Here is a 22,025-nt window from a genome sequence, read left to right on the forward strand (position 1 = left end):
CGCTTAATCCCCAGGACCTTGGGCTCTCTCCCATGGGCTCGATTCTCACCTCCGTCACTGAGCTCATGTCTGGATTGGTTTCCTTTCCTATTAAATGAAACACACCTGTCTGTATGTACGTCCACATATGTAAACCCCTGTACATAGCTGTGTGTTTTAAGTTGTGTCTATCTGTGTTTCAATGGGACAGAGCTGGAGAGAGCAGGGGTTTAGAGACTTTGGTGTCTGATTCTGTTTGATAAAATATTGAATCACAGCAGTTCCACCTTGGAATCTCCAATAAATGCTGCACATAATGGATCTAATACAACAGAATTTATATGTGACTGAATTAAAGTTTATCATAGAATGAGGTATGGTATGGAGTATCTCTTTGTATTGGAGTGCATGTAGAGGGGCTGACTCGGCTCTCTGGATTTAAAACCCTCAGGTCTCTTGTGTTTTGGCACAGAAGGAGGAGAGATCCTGTTTACAACAAATGCTAGACATGTGCTGTTTTTGTCATCTTAATTGTTTCTACTCTCAGAGGCCTGTGCAGAAGTGTTGTTGCTAAAACCTTGTAGTGTATGCTTTTATGTCCAGTTTAAGAGTATAGGTCAGGATTTTCTGAATTAGCATTCAGTGTAATAATTTAAGACTGGTTCAAGGAACATTTTGTAAATGTTTAACTGTCATCCAACCGTGTTTGAAGGTAGCTCAAAAATATTACCACCTTTACTTTAAAAAAATATCTGGTAATGTCCTCTCTTGATATTAGATTAAAAAGTCTTTATCGTCCCAATTTGGGCAATTTGATACTGAATATGTCCTCAGTCAGTGTTCTCACTCTTTCCCACTGCTTCCACTGATCTTTGTCTGTAATATCATACTTGGGGTGATATGGTGATGTAGTGATTAACACCTTCTCCAGCTTCCTTCCTCAGTCCAAAGACATGCATGTTAAGGTAATTGGTGACTGTAAATTTTCCAGATTTGTGAGTGTAAGCATGCATAGTTGTTCGTGAATTGGTTTTAGCCCTATGATGAACTGGCAACCTGTCCGGGCTGTACCATGCATCTAACCCGGTAGGCTCCAGCCCCCCACCAACATTTACAGGATAAAGCAGGGCTAACTAATAAATGGATGGATGGATGGATGCCTTCTTTATGGTCTGTGCTGCTCCCCTTCCTGTTTTCATTCCTCAAGTCCACCATTAACTGTGTGGATTTATGAATCATATGCCAAGACCAGAACGTGAAGGTAGCTGGTCTGAAAGGAGGACACACCGGGCAATCCAAGTGCTACATGCTCAGCATAGCTGTCAGAGGAAGAAGCTCATTAGAGCCCTAATGGCTGCCATATGGTGGAGAAGTTTTTACACTCTAAACACGCACACTCTCATCTCTCCAAATGCATGAAGGCACCGTTGTTTATCAGGTTAATGCTGAATGGCTCGGAGCTAATGGCCTGTGTGATTAACCATGTGCTCCCGAGGCTCACTGTGAGAATCTTACAGTAGCAGTGGAGGTTATCTTCCATGAACTTGGTTGGGCGGTGGCCCCTCCAGTGTCAGCATTACTTAAAGGAAAATCAGCTTCTGATAAAGAGACCCCTTTTGTGATTATTCAAGTGAGCATATTACGTTCTTCACTTCACTAAAATCTACTTTGAACAAGGTAGCAAAAAGCACATAAACTGAAGCTTTGGCTTTCATCGGTAAGAAAACTGGAAAAATATCTGCGATTGCAGCCGTCTGGCTACAGAGCGAAGAAGTGAAAAATTAATTGTTTTTCAGCATGACCTTTATGGAGGAGATTTATTATCATTTTTTGGTCTTTTTAGAACATGCTGTCTTTCCCTTCGGTTCAGTCACAGAGCTGATCTTGCAAACCTGGTGCAAGTCTGTAGACACACAAACCTTTCTAGGTTTCAGACCATAAAGAGGTTCTGATGTGAGCTATTGCTTTAACAGGCACCTGCAGTATGAAGAAACTGGTTAATGGTAAAATTTATGAAAACAGAAAATAGCAATGGCAGCACTGATATTGAGTGCATATGCAGGAGAGACTCAAAACAGACTCAAATGTTGTTTCATGGTTAACTTCATCAATATGTATAAAATATAGTCCAAGATTAAAATCAATTTTCAGTGCAGTTTTCATTCCTAAGCACTAATCGTATTTATTCCATGTCTGTGAAATCAGTCACTATTTTCTCCAAGATACCAAGAAGTCCTGTATCTGCTGAACATAAGGCATAAATCTATGGCCACGTTTCGTCCTTTCTGTGGAAGAGATTTTCTCTCCTATCTATGGGAGAACCAAACAGGATAGCTTTTCCAGATGTAGAAGAACCAAGTTAGGCTTTTACAGAGATACAAGGCAAAGTTAACACAAGACTTTCAGGGCAGGTGGGTGTCCCGCTCTATTTTTTCAACCAGTTTGGAAGATATGTTTTACTTTTGAATATGTTGTCCCAGAATGTTACATTTGTTCATTACTGAGTTGGATCCCAAAGTAAGTATCCCAAAGTAAGTAAGTGTGGGAAAAAGCAGAGCAGCACCCAGTTCCCATCATTCAAGTCATTTTTTTTTCTTGCACTGGGAGGAAATAAGTTGATATGAGAGAGGCGAAAAATATGTGCACAGCAAGTGAAAAGTGTGTGCCAGTAAGGTTGCCACATCAGACTCAAACAGAAACTATATGGTCTCAGAAATTCTTGTTATTTTAAAGCATAAATATCACATTGAAGGGACAAATGACAAATGAGAGCTACTGAGTGAGGCGACCACCTTCCTCAAAGTGTGCATGATTAGATTAATAGTTCTTCAAAAAGACAATTCAGTGAGAAGGTTCCCATATTGATGAGCCGTACTAACATCCTCAACAGATAACAAAACACTCACAATTTGACTCTGCATCACCAAACACAAGCTCTATGCTCCTTTTCTCTGTTATTGTGAGCTTGAAAAGGACATAATGACAATTGGCATTCTTCCTAAATGTTCAGAGCCATGATTGATTGTCTTTTTTTTCCAAGCTTGCAACAACTTGACAACAACCCACGTTTTGTCTAATCTTTACTTGCTACTGAGCAGATTGTTAAAGCTCACTTTCCTCCCTGTGACTGGTTCCTTAAAGCTTCTCAGCTGTCCTTGAATGACCTTTGACCTTTGTTCTGGTTCATAGGGGGTTGTGTTTTTCCTACTAGCATTTGATGGTGCGTTTCTTCCTTTAGCTACAATGCTTCCTAAACTCACCAGTGAGTAAAACAAATTTTCTGTCATGGCAACCTCCTGCCTTACCATCATCATGATCATCATAAACACATTTTCAGCTTGTATCTCAACATTGTAATATTTCAGATTATTGGCAAACATCAGAAGTTTTACAGGTTTATTAATTGATGTTTAGAAGAGTAATGGAAGAGTGTTTCTTGTTTCTTGGATGCTTCCATGATGTATTTCTATGGCTGGTGCTGCAATGTCAAATACTCTGTCTACTTTTGATCATGAGCCATTTTCAGATAAGTACAATGGCTTGCAAAACGATTTCTTATTATTGAGATGAAGTCTCTATGACATGGGTTTTGTGGACTCAGACAGTTGCCTGTCCAAGTTATTATTAGTTTGGTAAGCATTCCCTTTCCTGTGTTCATTTGTTACAATAGAAATGTGGGAATAAAGACTCAGAAACGGTAGGAAATACAAATCATTCCTGCCCCAGACTCAAATTCCATCCAATAGGGAGGAATCAGTAAATCCAATCAGTTTTGAGTATCAGTTATGACAACTCAAATCTGACATTTAAGACATCTGCATTCATTGGACAGTGTTGAGAGACATACTAGGTAGTTGTGTCCTGCTGATTCGGTTATTGATCTCAACTTGTATCTTCTAATGCTTTTAACATGAGGAGGATGGACACATGCACAGTGGAAGGTTTGTTGATTTATGTAACATCCATGTGCTTCAAATAGTTTTTCTAGCAGGAGGAAGTATGTAGGTCCTTGGAGAAACTGGAAAGGGGAGGTACTGCACTGCAGAGGACAGTAATGTCAATAACACATAATGAGATATGCAGGAATCAGGACTTGGTGGCTAATACTTGTCTGCAGAGGACATCAGAGCATTCAAGCAGCTGTTTGTTTTCTCCGTTACCTGATGGGAAACTGTTATCACTCCATTCATAAGCCAATAGCAGCTTATGGACCAGCACTTTCCATTTGGTGGTGATTTTTTTCAAGAGATGAATAGATTTGAAAGTATTTCAGCACTATTAAAGTTTGTGTCAGAGAAAAACTAACACACTGTACTATACCTTTAAATGCATGCAGCTATGTTACCAAAATTTTTTTAAAAAAGAAAGAATTACTTTGTGTTGAGGTCAGAGGTATGTGTCATCTGTTCTGTCGGTCTGTCTGTGAGATGAAGATTGATGACCCAAATTTGTAAGTCTGAGGCTCAGAGGCCACATGAGGAGGTTGGTACTGGTGAATATTGAGGAAGAACCTCAAGGGACCTGCAGATGAAGGAGGTTCTGTGCTTTAGAAAAGTTACAGGGCTTCATGACAGCTTTTAACCAAATAATAGAGGATGGCAAGTTTTTTTTGTCAGGGTTCCAGAAAAGGAAAAAGTGTCCAGATTCTTCACTTACATGTATTTATCAAACAACACTGTAAAAATACTATATTACTATGTAAAAGTCCTGAATGAAAAACCCAGATAAGAAAAAGTGCATACATTATGGTCACAAGATGTTCTGAAAGTATAGTTTGGTGGCTCTTGATGATGTTATTATAATATTATTATAATAACATCATTAGGTTATTGCGTGGTAGCTGCATACTCTTGTTGGAGTTGCTGCAGGTGGAGCTAGTTTAAATACTTTATATGCACTTTTAAATAAAAGGACACCAGATAAATGTGTGGAGTCATCATATTATTTGTTTAAAGGAAAAATCTAAGTTTTGATACACGAATAGTTTCCTGTTTTTGAACATTTTCCTCTAATCTTTATTAATTAGATTTTTTTGTAAGAAGCCATCAATATTTGGGAAGCACCTTTTACAACTCATACTGTAAATATCTAAAATGTAACTCCAACAACAAGCTGCTTTTTGGAAGATGTCAGATGCCAAAAAGGCAAGAAACCATTGGTTTAATTTTAACCAGGTGTTGTATTTTAAAAGTCTTTTATATTATCCATTATGTGCAATCTTCACATTTTAAAGTAGTTAAAGCTGTTGAATAAATCGGTTAAGTACAATATTTCCCTCTGAAATACCATGCAGTGAAAGTATAAAGCAGTATACAATTGTAATACTAAAGAAAAGAACCTCACAACTGTATTTAAGTACAGCACCTAGATAAAAGGACTTTTCCATCATCTGATGTCTCAACAGAAACTTGTGGAAACCTTAGAAGTAAGTGTGTCTTTGCCAGAGGAATGGAATGATTACACAATATGTATGACAGTGTAAGACTATCTTGTCTTTTAAACCCTGTTATCTTGGATGATAAAAGGTCCACTTGTGACATCAGGCAAGTCTATGGAGACTTATTATACTTTACTCTTAGTATTCCTTGCGCATATGGATCCATGTGTGGTACTTACATGTGGGTGGCCTGTCTAATAAATCCACATTCCTAACAGCTGAACCAAGGCAGAAATGGCTATCTTAATGCCAGCATATGCCAGGAGTAATGCTGCTCAGATGCACAGTAAAATACCGTAAAATAGGACGATTTCCATGAATGATGCCGCTAATTTTGTGTGGGTCACAGTTGATCAAATTTTTTCTGGGTTCTATAAGACAGAAAGGAATTGTTCTCAAGCGCATAACAGCATATATTGGGCTAATAAAGAAATAATCCACCCAAGGCCATCTGAGCGGTGATATGTTATGTATATGGGCAAGAATGCATCATCTGTAACCGTTTACGATTTCTTTTCTACTCTAGCAAAATACAGCAATGAACAGCAACTGTTTAAAATTTACATTCAAAGCTAAACATTTTAAACCAATAGCCTATGGCTGTCCACATATTGTAACATGTGATAGTTAACACACACTGTTTTTCTGAATAAATGTTTGGAAGTTTGGATTTGGGTTTAGTTCTTTCTGCCATTTTTGTTGGTTGTTAGAGCCAAAAGTATATCATTTGTGAGCCTTTGAGAAGCTAAGGTTGGACAAAAGACCTGAAAGTAAAGATAATAAACACCCAAAGTGTGCACATCATTTTATACAAGATTATGAAGTTTTTATGAGAAAAAAATGTATTGAGTAAATATGCTTTTCCCGTGCAGTTATTGTGCATGTTTTTAATGTTATTACCTTGTGTTTATGCCTTCTGTGGCCGCAATCTACATGCTGGTGGTTCACCTCACAGCAAGAAAGTGCTAGCTTTGAACCTGCTGTTCAACTGGGGCCTTTCTTTGTGGGGTTTGTATGTTCTTCCTGTGCCTGTTTGGGTTTTCTGTGATGTGAGGCAACCTGTAAAGGAAGGACTTTAACCTCTTGTGACCCTCTACGGAATGAAGTGGGAATAGGTGATGGGTAGATATATGGAAGCAGTGATATAAATCTTTACTTTTTTGTTGTTTCAAACCTTTTCACCCTCAGGAAATGCTGTTTGTAGGTATGAAAATATCTTGAAAGCCATTGCATATGTCCTAAAAATGTACAGTGTGACTTCTTCTCATCTTTGTCTTTAGAGTTAATCTATTTAGCAGATCTCATCCTCTCATCCAGTGATGTAAGACCCCGAAACTCTGCATATTTCAGTGACATTCGGTGACAAACATGAGAATTGCTGTGCTGTGAATCTACTTTACGCTGTTAATAAGCTCTATTCTTCACCTCATTCACAATGATTGTTAAATAAACTGCTGAGTTTCTTGGCTGCATGGACAGTAGACTCGAATAAATAAATCATCTGCACAGTTAAATCATGTCTTGAAGATTTGGTCCAAGAATCATTTTGCTAACAAGTCAGCTTTTCTCACGTTAAAGCACTTTTACTCCAGATATGTCTTCATTTGACGACTGTCAGAGCCTGACTGGGCCAAGCCACAAAGTTCAAAAAAGCCAAAATTGTGAAACCAGACTGATAAATATCTGCATATGTGTCTATTCAATGTTTTAGTTGGCTAAACTTGTCTTTGAGGTTTTAGTTCAATTGAGGGTATATTTAGGAGCATTATTGCAGCTTGCTTAGAAATAAACAACCATTTCAACATGGTAGGTGTCCCTGACACTCATTTCTTTCAGTAACGGATGATTCACTGCCTTACAAACTTACAAACCCCACTGTACCCAGATCTCAACTCTAAAATGCTTTGAAAGGGACTAAATGAACATGTCTCCAAATATGGTCTCCCTTTCTCTCTCTCTCTCTCTCTCTCTCTCTCTCTCTCTCTCTCTCTCTCTCTCTCTCTCTCTCTCTCTCTCTCTCTCTCTCTCTCTCTCTCTCTCTCTCTCTCTCTCTCTCTCTCTCTCTCTCTCTCTCTCTCTCTCTCTCTCTCTCTCTCTCTCTCTCTCTCTCTCTCTCTCTCTCTCTCTCTCTCTCTCTCTCTCTCTCTCTCTCTCTCTCTCTCTGCTTGGCATCTTGATGATGATGGCAAATGACCCTGAGCTAATATGGAGAGCTCGTTAGGGCTCTCAGGAGCTGCAGGATCAAAGTTTGGATGTGTACGGGGGGCAGGGCCCTGAGGTTAAGAGTCTATGTCACTTCCCTGAGAGTTGATGAAAAGTGCAGAGCAGGGTTGTGCCTCTGTGGGCAGCTATGGGTGTGTGTGTATGCAGTGTGTGTGGGGGTGTGTGTTTTTCAGGGTTGGACAGAACGTTTCCTAGATCCCCCCTAGTGAAGGGGAATGTGCTGAATGCTGGACAACTGTGTAAGGGAAGGCTTGTAAAGGCCAATGCAGGTCAATGCAGCACAGACGGCCAGGAAGGTGCAATGACGAGTTGGAAAGCTGCAGTAGGCAGTGCTCTTCTGGCTTTTCTTTAGAATTTGCAGAGGAAAATGATGCACATGTATAAACCTGTGTATGCACAATCATAATAAGATAATTGTTGCTTTTTTCAGTATAAGAACTACGGCCAAGATGAGCCAGAAGGCCAGCTAATCTGTAATAATCTGCAAAATCCATCATCATCTATAAAAATTCCTGAAACAAAGTCTATCTCTCCAGATGACCCAGTTAACCCTGCATGCTCTCAGAAACTAAGTGTGGGTGTGGCCTGAAAAAGAAATATGGCGACCCATCCTTAGTTTCTGAGGTCCTGTAGAATTCTGCAGATTTTTGACGTTTGTTTTTTCCCTATTATTACTAACATAGAGGAGAAACATTCATGCTGTGAGCATATTTATCTTAGCTGCTGTTTTTTTCTTGTTTCCTATTCCGCCTACTGTAAAATGTGTGGTCATACAGCACCTCTTCCTCTCCACATACACACATGGTTGCAATAATTCAGCACCACTCATCCAAACTACTGAACTTTGCATCTCATCAGATGAAATAATCTGAATAGGCTATTGATAACACATCTCGCATACTCAGCTGGAGACAATTTTGCCCAAATGGATTGCTGTGCTTTCGTGCCATTATCAGGCAGTAGCTTTCACAGACTTTTTTTTTTTTCAAAATCTGTGTTTTTGTGTTTACTCCTGCTTGCAGATGTATGGAGACCGAAACGCTATCAAACATTTTATCTGAACAACAGAAACTGTTTTTCATACCCTGCTGTCTTTTTATGAAACTGGCCAAGTTGTCTGTTGCTCTGCAGGTGTCTTCCTCCTCTTGGACCAGCAGGAGAGTCCTGGCAAAGACCTTGGTCTACTCATTTAACATGTCTAAAACAGTTTTTTCCTCATGTGTTTTTTTTTTTTTTTTTTAACCGGAGGCTTTGTTGCTTGGCTGTGTTGCTTACTGGCAATGTATTTCGCTGTATGTGCTTTAGATTAACCTTTGCGTAAATACTTCAACACCAGGAGATTCAGGGCATGATGCTGCTCGTTTATGCTCACAAAGCTCAAACAAATGGTAAAAACCTTAAATGAGCTCTGTAATGATCAGATTCACTTCCTCGTTTATCAAAGAACAGCCAAAGGCAAGTTGTGGGAGACTTCCATGAAGTATCTGTCATGTGATACAACACCATTATAAAGACTGACAGGTTGGTAATGTGCTCTCAGTCGACACAGTGAAGCTGCCAAACATCTTGTTTCTGTAAAGCACACTGTTTTCTGCTTCTGCTCTATCTCCTGACTGTTGACTGTTTCTTTTCTCTCTCCGAGTTGTGCATCTGAAATCTCCTATGATAAACAAATGATTGCCAAGTACAGATAGGGACCAAATTAAATCTTTCTAACAGATGGGGACAAAATATCAAATAACTTTTCCTTTCCACCTTAGTTTTACTCTTTAACATCAGGTGTCTGTAGAAGTGCAATCCATCTCTGTCTGTCAGCATCACCTTTCTCTAAGCCAGTCATATAACACTGTATCATCTATGAAGTTTGGCTTTGTTGCCACATAGACAGGAACTACAGTGGCAGAAGCAGCGGTTTGATGGGGTTAAACATACTGTAGGTCACATCAGGACAAAGATCATTTAGGGATTTACACAGTAAATACAATACTGTGTCTACAAATATTTTTTTATTTGCTCATTTTCTCACAAGAGCATATAGTCTCCATTGAAGAAGACTTCATGGAAAACTGTCATTTCGCCTTCTCTGACAGGGTTTTGATTTTCCTTACGTCCTTTTATACACATATCATTTCAACTTATTACATTAGCATGTGAGCAATTTCTAAATGCTGTTAATAGAACACTGTTTCAACAGCAGTGATTTCAGTAAAGCAAAAACAACATGAACTGTTTTTATGTATTATATGACCACCATATATGTAGCAAACAAGAAAAGCCTGTCAGAGCCTGCAATAAATCACTATGTTTTCCTGTTTACCTCATCATGACTACTGCTAATATTTGCAACATTAGCCAGTTGTTTGCATCTATAAATCTTTATATTCAGTCCAATATGAAAATAACACATATTGGAGCACATATCAGCTGTCTTTAAAGGCACTCTTGGTGGTGATACACAGTTGGAAGGAATCACTGTACATCATCAGAACAAGGAGCCAAAGAGTTTTTTTGCGGGAGGCTAAACATGAAACCAAACTGGTGAGAAGTTAAGATAAAAAATTTTGAAACTTGTCTGTCAAAACATGTTTTATACTCAACAGAGTGGGGCAATATGAGGTTTCTTTGGAAATATCCTATTTGATTTGATGCATACTAATGACAGTAAGATAAGATAAGATAAGATAAGATAAGATAAGATAAGATAAGATAAGATAAGATAAGATAAGATAAGATAAGATAAGATAAGATAAGATAAGATAAGATAAGATAAGATAAGATAATCCTTTACTACTCCCGACATCAGGGGAAATTTCCATTGTTACAGCAGCAAAAATCTTTCAGAGCAGCACTAACCATATATACAGTAAAGATAATAATTATAATAACAGTAATATATACAATATATACAAGAATGAAGGATGAAAAATGAATAAATAAATAAATAAATAAATAGAGTATTACTGCACTATAAATAATGACATCAGCATAAAGTGGCTTGTGGAATAAATGTAACTGTAAAAGTGCAGAAAATGCCAGTAGTAGACAGTAGTATGTTTTATGAAGGGATGGAATGAAAGGTCATTGGTCTTTGTATAAAGATTTCTTTATCTCAGTTTTGTGAATTAAGTTGGTGAAATGGGGGCTGCACAGCGGTGTGGTGGTTAGCACTTTCGGCTTGCAGCTAGAAGATCCCCGGTTTGCATGCTGGCCTTCCTGGGACTTTGCATGTTCTCCCTGTGAATGCGTGGGTTCTCTCCGGGTACTCCGGCTTCCTCCCACAGTCCAAAAATATGCTGAGGTTAACTGATTATTCTAAATTGCCCATAGGTGTGAATGTGATTGTTTGTCTGTATATGTCGCCCTGCGACAGACTGGTGACCTGTTTAGGTGTCCCCTGCCGTCGGCCCAAGTCAGCTGGGATAGACTCCAGCCCCCCTGCAACCCTAATGAGGATTAAACGGTGTATAGATAATGGATGGATGGAAGTTGGTGAAATGCAATACGTGGGAAGATGCAGCTTACATATTATCCCATTCTTTTTATTTTCCTTCATGAGCGCGCTGGTCCATAAAGATTGGCAGCAGACTCAGCAGGAACTGTTTCTGACTCTGGGGTTACACTGACACCAAGGCATTTCTGTCACAGAGACTGAAAGACAGCTGGGTCGTGGTTAACACAGTGATGATGGAAATTATACGGTTAAGATGATTTTCGTTATGCTGAAAAGGGAAAACACAATAAGGCGCCTGCAAAGACGGAGAAAGGTTGGCTCACCGGGGGCTAAAAAGCTGTTTCTCCTCACTATTGTTTCAGTATTTTGTAGTGTGTGCATTATGCTAGTAAGCCTTTTAATCCTTTTCTTTCAGATGTTAACGAATGTGAAGTGGATAAAGGCGGCTGCGAGGGCTACTGCTGCAACACCATCGGCACCTACTACTGCAAGTGTCCTGAAGGCAGTAGACTGGGACCAGATGCTAAAGCCTGTCATGGTAAGATGGACATCTGGCTGAGGCTGGTGTGCACAAGCAGGCAGACTTTACCAGGCTGCCTGCCCAGTCGGAGTTTACTGCAGTGTTTTATGAATGGAAAAGGGTGTTTCTTTTCACTTTAGAGTGTGAATGAATGGATGTTGAACATGGCTGCTTTGTTTCCAAATTTAATACAAAAGAATGCAGTGTGACGCATACTAAAGCATGTCTTTAACTAGTCGTGGAGTTTTTTAACCTCTAATGGAGCCATGAAGTAGTTTTTAAGAGGTTTGTGTCATTATGTGATTAAATAGAGGAAAACTACGGTAATCAACTTCATAATTGATTTTAAATGAAAGTTTTAATGGACATTTTTGCACAAGTCAAACAGATTTTACCATCTTCATCTCAAACACTATGTTGTGGTCCACTTTCCTGTCTTAATTTAGCCTTAGTCTTAAATCACAGACACACTGAATGGTGAGATAAACTCAAAAGTTAAATTTATCTTTTGTCTCTCTCACACCACATTTGCCAAACTTTAAGTGTTGGGAAACATGCATTTTTACAGCTTGTCTTTACCCTATGCTTTTGGTAGAAATATATATGACACTACCCACATAGCTTAACCAGCTTTACTGCAGTTTTACTAACTTTTGCAAGGAGAATTATCTTATCCATTTTACTGTTTACCTTCATCTGCAGGTACAGGCAGACAACCTAGCATTCACCTGCACCTTGCAGATCTCTCACAAAACTTCTATAAACAGCATCTGAACCCGCTCAACAAATAACAGCCTTACAGCCCACTGGTGTTCAAAAACCTTGGACCTAATTTGTGCCTCTTTATTTTACTACACATAATAGACATTTCTAGTTTTATGAATTTCAGTAAAAAAAAACATCCTATGATGAATATCGAGCATTTTTATGCCGGCAACCTGAATATGTACATATTTACAATAATAATGTTAGTGTGTTAGTTGCCGTTTCTACTTTATGGGTGTAAATGAATGTGTGTTTGGTATCAGGTCAAATTCGTGTAAATGAGTTCAGCGGCCCTCATGATTTTGCAGAAGTATTTATTCCATTTTGACCTAGTGAAGACCTACTAATCTGTCTAGACTTCAGGCTGTAAAGAGCAGAAATAACAGCAGGCAGCACTGCTTTCTCAGTTTGTCGGCCTCATCTAACAGAAATATGCCGAGTTAGTGTGGGGCACTGAGGCCCATTTGTTCCTCAGAGCTGCAGGTGTGAACAAGTGCCCCTGACCTTAAACCTTTAGGACAGGATATTGTCACTCTGTAATAATTTAAAGCCTGAGAAGTTACTGGAGAACTGGAGAAGATAGACGGAAGTGGTTTAGGCAGCTGTGAAGCTCTTCTTTTATGGGCTTTTGTGTGAATAGTACATGTGGTCGTATTTATGGGAAAAGACAGCAAGTTTGACTTTAGACTGTAGTAGAAAAAAGAAAGTGAAACAGTTGTTTTTAAAATTAGTTCTATCTGTTGGTGACTTTTGAATTCTGGAAACTATGAGATTAGTGAAATTAATTACTTTGACATAAAAATAGCATCTACATTGCTATTCTTTCAATTTTCCCTTAAGAAAATATACGCATAGCAGATTCCTCTCCTCACACCACAGTTGCGTACGTTCTTTTTGGGTTTCTGTAAATTCCGTTCATGCAGCATTCCGACCACCTGTTGATTTTTTTCGCTTTTGTGCCACTCAAGTAGCGCTCCCACATATTTGTTGTGCCACTTTGTCTAGTTATAGATGCTAGCTCAGCAGCTCAGCTTAGAGCCAGACGGTGTCACACGATACCATTCAGCCCTCGTGCCCTCTGACCTCCGACACCACTGCCACCACTCCCGGCCCTGCTCCCGCACGCACCGCCTCACCCATCGGTGAAAAGCTGCCATTGTGAGTCTCCCATTGAAATCCTTTCACATGAGGAGACCAATAAGTATATTAACCTTGACAAACCTCCCTCAGTGTCCATTGTTTTGCATTCTAGGCATCCTCTACAATAGCTGCTTGTGTGTTAAAGCACAAAAGAGCCCTGCTTCACAGGAGGTCGTATAGCTGAATATTTACTTCAGCACTCATGCAGATGTCTAAATAAATTGGGCAAACAAATATCCTTTTTCCTGATCACACTAATCTTACGCGTGGGGTATGAAAAGGATTATTTTTCCAGCTAACGGTCTCCACTTTGGCATCGCTCTCCCCCATCGCTCCTATAATTGGACACAAGATAATTAAAAGAGTCCTGAGATCATTTTGGAGCAAGCTGTTCCCACGGGTTTCCCAGGGAGGTGAGAGTGCACAGAGAGAATACATGCACATACACAAATGGCCGCACACACGCAAACTATTTGAAAATGATTTGCAATATTTGCGCTGCTTAGGAAGTGCTCTGACCTCCGAGGAACCTGCTAAATGATGGTAGTGTTGTGCTTGCTCAAATAAACTGAACCACATGTTCCTAGAAACAAAAAAAGGAGAAATTGCTGCACAATTTTGCCCTCCTTGCACACATCTACAGCGGTGGTGTGAGCCGGAAAGTCAGAGATGACAACCAGGGGGAAGCTAGGAGGATGTATGATGTGTTGTCCAGATGTGTAGTAAAGTCTGATCATCCTTGAATGGAGTGTTCAGGTCTTCACAGTTTGCTTCTGTCTCTGAGGAACTCAAGCCTCGGTCCGACATGTGCAGCCATGTGGACCCTCCACTGACGAGCTGTGCAGGAAACAAATTGACTGCATGCATACTACTGCACAAACAGCAGGATAAGCCATTCATCATGCATCCCAAACTGTACATGTATATTTCTTTCCAGCAGTGCTCAGGGCACAGGGTCACTGTGGCATTATGCTGCTGGAACAAGCGTCCTCCTCACAGATGCATTAACTACCTCAATGGAGCGGATTTACAGAAACTTTATATCATGAACGAGCTTTTAACAGTTTCCCTCTCTAGAATGACCAAGAGAATGAGAAGTATGGCTAGTGGGACTCAAAGTAAGACTTCTACAAAAGTAAAATTGAAAAAAACTGGAGATGTGGTCAAAATGGCATTATTACAGCTCTTTATTTGTAGTGCCATAAAACTGTGCTTTTAATTTGCTCTTATGTGGCACACTGCAAATGGAATTTTTAATTACAGCACCTCAAAGCTGGATGTGAGATTTTATGAAGGGTATTAAATCCTTGATTCTAAAATGCTTAATTTAAGCTTCCATTCATTTAACAATTAGTTTCCCACACAGTTGACCACATATGTCAAAATTCACTGTTCACCAAAGCTCCAATTTTTAACCTAAAACATGACTTAGTCATCGAGGTTGTTTATGTGGGCTTCTAACTGTGTCATTTTCATAAATAGAATGCTTGTAAATAAAATTTTAGAAACAGTCTAGTGAAATCAAATTCCTGTCTGATCGATAACAACTCCTGCAGTGGTTTGAGGTTTTGTGCAGTTTTGTAGCAACATTCTGATGCATGAAAGGATTTCCTAAAGAATATCATGTTTCTTATTGTATAAAACGTGTGTATGTGTGTGTTCAGATGTTAATGAGTGTGAGGAGCTCAATGGAGGATGCCAGCAAACTTGTGTCAACACACGGGGCTCTTATCACTGTGAGTGCAGCGAAGGCTTCCGCATGCACACTGATGGTCGGACCTGCATTGGTAAGCAATAAACAAAAGTATTTATTACACTTGTGGTAACCATTTTCACTTTTCTCCTCCCCACACACAGCATTTTTCCCATAATAATAATGCAGAGGTTTTTGGAACTTTCCCTCTGTTACGCTTAGGGATAACAGATAAAATACTGTTTAAAGAGTTTGCCTTCTGTGCTTCAAGGAATAATTGGGCATTTATAGAAATATGCTTATTAGCTTAGAGTTTGAATATATACACTGCCAGTCAAAAGTTTAGACACATTTTGTCATTCAATGGTTTTTATTTAATTATTTTGTACATTGTAATTAACACTGAAGATATCAAAACTATAAAAGAATACATATGGAATTATGTTGTAAACAAAAAAGTGTCAATCTTCAGTATTAATCTACAGTATAGAAAATACCCACAAATAAAAAGCACCGAATGAAAAAGGTGTGTCCAGACTTTTGACTGGTAGTGTACAGATCACTGTTTCCTCCCTTATTTTTCTATGAAGCTGTAATGGAGCCAGTAGCCAGTTAGCTTAGCATGAAAGCTTAATAGGATATTAATGTATGAACACTCACCACCTGAGATTTCCTCATGTGCCCCTTGGCTAGCGGCCTCTTCACACATGGCGCAAACATGTGGCCCCTATTGGCTCCCAGGAGACTTGTTTCACACCCTCTTTGTTTCCAAACTGTGCAAAAGAAAACGCAGAAAAAATACCTGCATGTTTAAACGTATGCACTGATACATAAAGGAATAGAAGTGCTTAGCTTCACTGAATAATCTGTGTCCAGAGAGAGAAATTGTGACATGATTTAATAGGAAACTACAAGGTGGTAAAGTACTTTTCCCCTTTTTAGCACCATAAAACCAGTAGGTAATGAGAGAATTTGCTCCTCGCTGAAAATCTGCACTCCTCTGTTTCTTTTGGTGCGATATATTTTATCTTAATACTCCCATTTGCCAGCCTTAGCTTCGTATTAGAGGATAGCTATAGAGGCAGAGTGGTGGCTAATTGTGTCTGTTGAAGCCATCAGTGTTAAAAAACCAGCCGTCTTTTCAGTTTTACAGCCTGGCTGTGTCATCATGTCTGTGTTTAGAGCACCCAAAAGGCGTAGGGCTAATATTCATATTTGGCACGTCATTATGTCACAGGAGCGATAGGATGGAAAGATCATTAGAAAGTAACCATGGGTACCTCGCTGGGCCCAGGTTAAATATCATTTTCCATTTTCCAGCTTTTACCCAAGTGTTTTCCATAAGTATGCGGCTGCAGAATTTGAGGTGTGAAAGCCAGTTTGGATTGCCAGCAAATTCAATTATAACTGTTGTCCCCTGTGAGATACTGTATAACTGCTAAAAGTTTCACTACTATTAAGTCTATAAATGGACACCTGAGCTGATGGGTTTTATACCTATTTACTATGTGTGCTTCTGTGTCTGTTTGGTGTTTTAGCTGTGAATTCTTGCTCTGTGTTGAACGGCGGATGCGAGCACGTATGCTTGGACATGGGGAACAATCACTACAAATGTGAGTGTCGGAAGAACTATCAGCTGAAGAGAGATGGAAGACACTGTGAATGTAAGTCATCATCTAAGAATATGTCATTCATTTATATCTCTACAATAAGTAGTCAGTCTGAGGTCCGTCTACTGCTGCAAATTGGACAAAAGAATTTTTGGCTGCTTCTAATGTGCAAGGTAGGAAAATGTAAAGAAGGAATTTGAGGAGCGGGAATTCATATTAGTCTCCCTGGACCTCAACATGTATTTATTAGCTTTACGAGGGATCTTGTGATATCAGTGCCAGATTCACAATCTGGGAAACAGTTTTTGTGCAGTTTCTGAATAAGAAGGATGAGGAGGCCTGTGCAGGAGTTAAATTTAGATGTTACTCTGGAATTGAGAATTAAAACTACCACGTAAACTGTCCGACCTGTCTTTGTTTTTTGGTTTATTTGTATATGTGCCTCTTACTGTCTATTTGTGCCTGTGTTAGTGAGGGACCCCTGTCAGGAGAGGAATGGAGGCTGCGCCCAGCTGTGTGTTTCAGAAAATGACCGAGTTCACTGCAGCTGCCGACCTGGTTTTACTCTGGCCGGAGATGGCAAGAACTGTGACGGTAAGGAATTTCTCTCTCTCTCTCTCTCTCTTTCACGCACACACACACACACACAAACACACACACACACACACACACACACACACACACACACACACACACACACACACACACACACACACACACACACACACACACACACACACACACACACACACACACACACACACACACACACACACACACACACACACACAACTGCAAGTATAAAAAATATACAACAGCTACAGCAACAGTTCACCATCTTACATGTGGCACATTTTTAAGTATGTAAAGTCAGCACAGAAGCCTTCATGTAGATAAAATGATGTGGTTGTGGGAATTTCACTGGCACCCATCCAATGATATCCAGATTCTCGTCAGTGGTTTGACTTCTGCTTCAGTTGCGACATCAGGGGATGACTCTTCCAAATCATTTGACATTCTTGTCAACAGTTTTTGCAAAATCATTTTTTATCCTCTCTTCTGTACCAGACGTTGCTCGCTTTTCAGTGAAAATACTCAAGAAACCACCCACTGGGCAGCTTTTGACACATTGTTCAGGCTCTGAAAATCATCCAATAATGGAAGAAAACAACTGCTCCACTGTTTAAAAGAATAATGGTTATGTTTTTTTTCCTTAAGTTAGAGCCACATTCAATCTCTGTTTGGAAGCAAAGCAATCTGCCCTCCAACAGACCTGTATCAATTTGAGCCTGATGTTAGAAACTGTCCTTATGATCCATCTCCCTTACATTTCCTCTGCTCCAGGAGAGGCCAGAGTAATGTGAACCCTGACAAAGCCTTCCTTTTGGAAGAACTGGCTATATTGTTTGGAAATCCTTTACAAATCCACATTTTTTTGACTCTGAGACTTGGAGTTGGTGCATGATCTATTTGTGTCTGTACACATGTGCGCTGGTTTCAAAAACTGTTTCCGTTGCTGTATGAAATCCTTCTGCTCCTCAGAATCAGCTGCTGGAATTAAGTCAGGATGCTTAATTCCTGTAACTAATTTGAGGAGTATGAGACATTTATCATCTCCATGAGCTCTTCAGTAACACCCTGAGACATATTATTGTGTTTTGCAACGTTACAAAGTAGATAAATCTTCGATACAATGTGTCTGCTCATGTAAATTTTTTCTATATCTTTGTGCAACTGTCTACTTTTGATATAGCTGCGTAAACAAACACATCTGTGTGAATTATTATCTGTCTCCTATAGACATTGATGAGTGCAGCTCAGGCCGTGCCAAGTGTTCCCATGGTTGTGTCAACATGCTGGGCTCCTTTAGCTGCGTGTGTCATCCGGGTTTTGAACTCGGTGCTGATGGGAAACAGTGCTACCGTAAGTAAAGACAGAAGAAATTAAATTCAACAAATTCCACCTACTGCTGAGTATTTTTCTTTGAGCAAATGTGCAGATCCTCTTCCCTCAAATCCTCTGCATAATTTCACTTTTGAACAAAATCCTGAAACATACAGACCTTGTAAAGCGACATGACAAGTTATCAAGCGATCATGATCATTGGCAAATTGAACTTGTTTGTCTAGTAAGCTTTTCCCCACTGCAGCTAAACTTGGGATGATTTTTTACAACCACAAACTTATCTTCTCTGTTATTCTCTTTAATGTGCCTACAATTTGTTACCAACAGAGACAGAGCTAGATAGGACAGAATGACACGTATTGGTTATTCAGTCCATGGCTGCAAAAAAAAAGACAGATGGAATTTTGACACCAGTAAGTAATAATAAAAAATCAAGAATGTTCAGGATAAATCCATGTCCATTCTAAATTCATCATTGCATTTGGTAGGTAGAGTAGTTAAAAGGCAGAAAGCAACATGCTTCACTTTTCCAATATCTTTGTAATATAAGCCACATTTGTGCTTAAGCGGGGATTTTCCCCTCTTGATCTGTAGCAACTAATTACAGGACTGGGACAAACCATACTCGTCCTCATTAGCCAGAAATGCCCTACAACGTTGTCTTGATGTTGCAGCTCTGGTTGTGGTGTTGTAGCTGTGGTTTCGGTCCTCTCACCTCCAGGCATTGAGATGGAGATTGTGAACAGCTGTGAGAAGGACAATGGCGGTTGCTCTCATCATTGTGAACATACCACCAATGGCCCCCTGTGCTCCTGCAACCAAGGCTACCAGCTAGACAGAGACAGAAAGACCTGTGTAGGTAAGAACTTCTCTGACTACACTTTTATAAACCATATTTCTATGTCTTTGTTTCTTTATTGCCTTTTCCCCCATCTTCTTCCATTTTCATGAACTTATCGATTCTCTGCGTCTGTCTTACCACTTGTCTGCTGAGACCAACTCTCTTCCATTTTGTGCCTTCCTCAGACAGTAATGAGTGTGTCAGTGAGGAGTCCTGCTGCAGCCACTTCTGTAGAAACTATCCAGGCGGCTACGAGTGCAGCTGCAGAGCCGGCCACAGACTAAATCCAGACGGCTGCGGCTGCGATGGTAAGAGTGCAGGCTTATTAGCAGATCACCTCGTCTGGTGACTTTCAGTGTTTTCTGTGTTGTTGCTCAGCTGTGCAGGACACAGATTTGCATAGCATGTGTACTAACTGATGGCTTAGAAATGATGCCTTTCGAGGCCGTTTCATAACAGAAAACAGAGAACAATTTGGCTCATGCAGGAGCAAACTTTGTAGATTCTAATGGAACCGCCAGATGGGCAGATGATGTTAAATCAAACGAAGACACAGAGGTGAAACAAAAGTCATGGCTTCGTCTGACTGGAGAAAAATGACAAGGTGCGCCTGAGCTCCCTGCAGCACAGCCTGTCTGCCATTGAACTTATGCACCACAAATAGTGTGCAACCTGCTTCTAGTTACAATGCTACACTTGAGTTGTGTTGTCATTAACCTTTTCTCCTGTCAGACATTGATGAGTGCCTGGCAGAAACCTCAGGATGTGAACACTACTGTGTCAACACTCTGGGAACATATGAGTGTTTCTGTCGACTGGGCTTCCGTCTGGAACAGGACCAGCACTCTTGCATCTGTGAGTAACACTTGCTTTGTAGTTACTCCCACATTCTACAGTCTTCATTCAACTGATTACTTTAATTAACAGAAATTAAGCAAATTGCAGATTATATAGTTGCAGTTTTATCATGACCCTAACGTTGGACTGGGTGTGTTCAGCCCTGTATGGTAGAGAACTGGAAGAGGAAGAAGACGAAGAGGAAGAAGAAGAGGACCAGCTGGAGGCTGATAGATTACCAGACCTGCTGTTCCGCAAGGCTCCTCAGCTGGTGCAGTACACAGCAGCCTTACGCTCCCATTATGGCAGTGAGGATGATGACGGTGGTGACAGTGAAAAAGATTTAGAGATCCAGAGAGAGCGCAGGGGGGAGCTTCGGGCAGACAGCCACATAGGTACAGTAAACAGCGTGAATGATCACACCGAGGTGTGCGCCCAGTCAAATCAATAGTATTTTATTGTTTTCCTGTTAAATCACTAGACCAGGAAGTTATGAAAAGGAAAACTTATTCTTGCTTCACTATTTCTTTTTTAGTGTGTCTTGATGGCTCATTTGGGGATGACTGCAGTGTGAGCTGTGAGGACTGCATGAATGGAGCGTGCAGCGAGAGCAGAGACAGATGTGATTGTTCGCCCGGCTGGACGGGGATCGTCTGCAATGAGAGTAAGGATAGTTAATAGGACCTTCTACAAGTGTGCTGTGTGCTACATTCTTCGTGACACAAATCACAATAATGCTTTTGTGTGGTAAACTCGCCTTCACCCCTCTCTTTAAAATACCTAGCATGTTGTGTTTTCCTTCACTATCCACAATAAGGGTTGATATTGGTACAGATTAGAGAAAGATCACTGATATTTAGAACCAATGGACATTTGCAGTAAAAAATTCAGTAAAAGATCTTGGTGTCAAAAATTAAAATAACACAATATCCAACATAAAACGTCAGATGCTTTTCTTTATTAATGTTTTCCAAATGTTAAATAAAAAGATAGCTTTTCAACTTTTATCCAGTAGTGTTTATAGGCTACAATTCATGATGTGTAACCAATCAGATACTGCTGTAGGCGGGACATTGCCTGAGACTTGACTACAGAAGTGGGACATTTTAAATTAACTTTTTTCATTGGAGAACACTTAAAGAAAAGATTAAATCGACCAAGCTAATAATCAGTCAGTCCCTAATCCATATTTTTAAGATAAAGTTTCCTCCAGGATGCCCTGTGACTATTTAAGGAGATCATTTGACATTTTTGGAGATATCCTCATTTGCTTTCTTTCTGAGAGTTATATTAGTAGATAAATATGAGCTACAGTCAGCAGCAGGTTAGCTTAGCTTAGCATGGCGACTGGTGACATAGAAAAGCAACTATTTAGTTCCATCCAATGGAACAAAATCTGTATAGCAGCATCCTTAAAACTAGTTTACTATTTCCTTGTTGGGTACAGTGACTTCCTGGAGTCTCTGTTGGTTACCTCAACATTCAGCTTGTCATTTTTACATTTGTTTTAGTACAAATTAAACAAAGACGTACCATCAGTGTCAATTACTGAGTGATAGAGTGCTGCTAGTTGCATTTTATTTATGAAGTAGTACATGGTGATTAAGAAATCCAAGTTTCCCAA

General features: G+C 39.8%; 1 protein-coding gene across 1 annotated transcript in view; it reads left to right on the forward strand.

The window, feature by feature from the left end:
- megf6 (multiple EGF like domains 6) overlaps positions 1 to 22,025 on the forward strand; it is a 61,282-nt gene that overhangs the window by 7,826 nt on the left and 31,431 nt on the right. Inside the window, exons 5-14 of the mRNA XM_023276937.3 lie at positions 11,506 to 11,628; positions 15,180 to 15,302; positions 16,747 to 16,872; positions 17,290 to 17,412; positions 18,619 to 18,741; positions 19,445 to 19,582; positions 19,750 to 19,872; positions 20,297 to 20,419; positions 20,563 to 20,796; positions 20,937 to 21,065. Coding sequence (XP_023132705.2) covers positions 11,506 to 11,628; positions 15,180 to 15,302; positions 16,747 to 16,872; positions 17,290 to 17,412; positions 18,619 to 18,741; positions 19,445 to 19,582; positions 19,750 to 19,872; positions 20,297 to 20,419; positions 20,563 to 20,796; positions 20,937 to 21,065 — 1,365 coding nt within the window. The remainder of the gene's footprint in view (positions 1 to 11,505; positions 11,629 to 15,179; positions 15,303 to 16,746; positions 16,873 to 17,289; positions 17,413 to 18,618; positions 18,742 to 19,444; positions 19,583 to 19,749; positions 19,873 to 20,296; positions 20,420 to 20,562; positions 20,797 to 20,936; positions 21,066 to 22,025) is intronic.

The sequence above is a fragment of the Amphiprion ocellaris genome, chromosome 7, assembly GCF_022539595.1.
Source record: "Amphiprion ocellaris isolate individual 3 ecotype Okinawa chromosome 7, ASM2253959v1, whole genome shotgun sequence".
Lineage (NCBI taxonomy): Eukaryota > Metazoa > Chordata > Actinopteri > Pomacentridae > Amphiprion > Amphiprion ocellaris.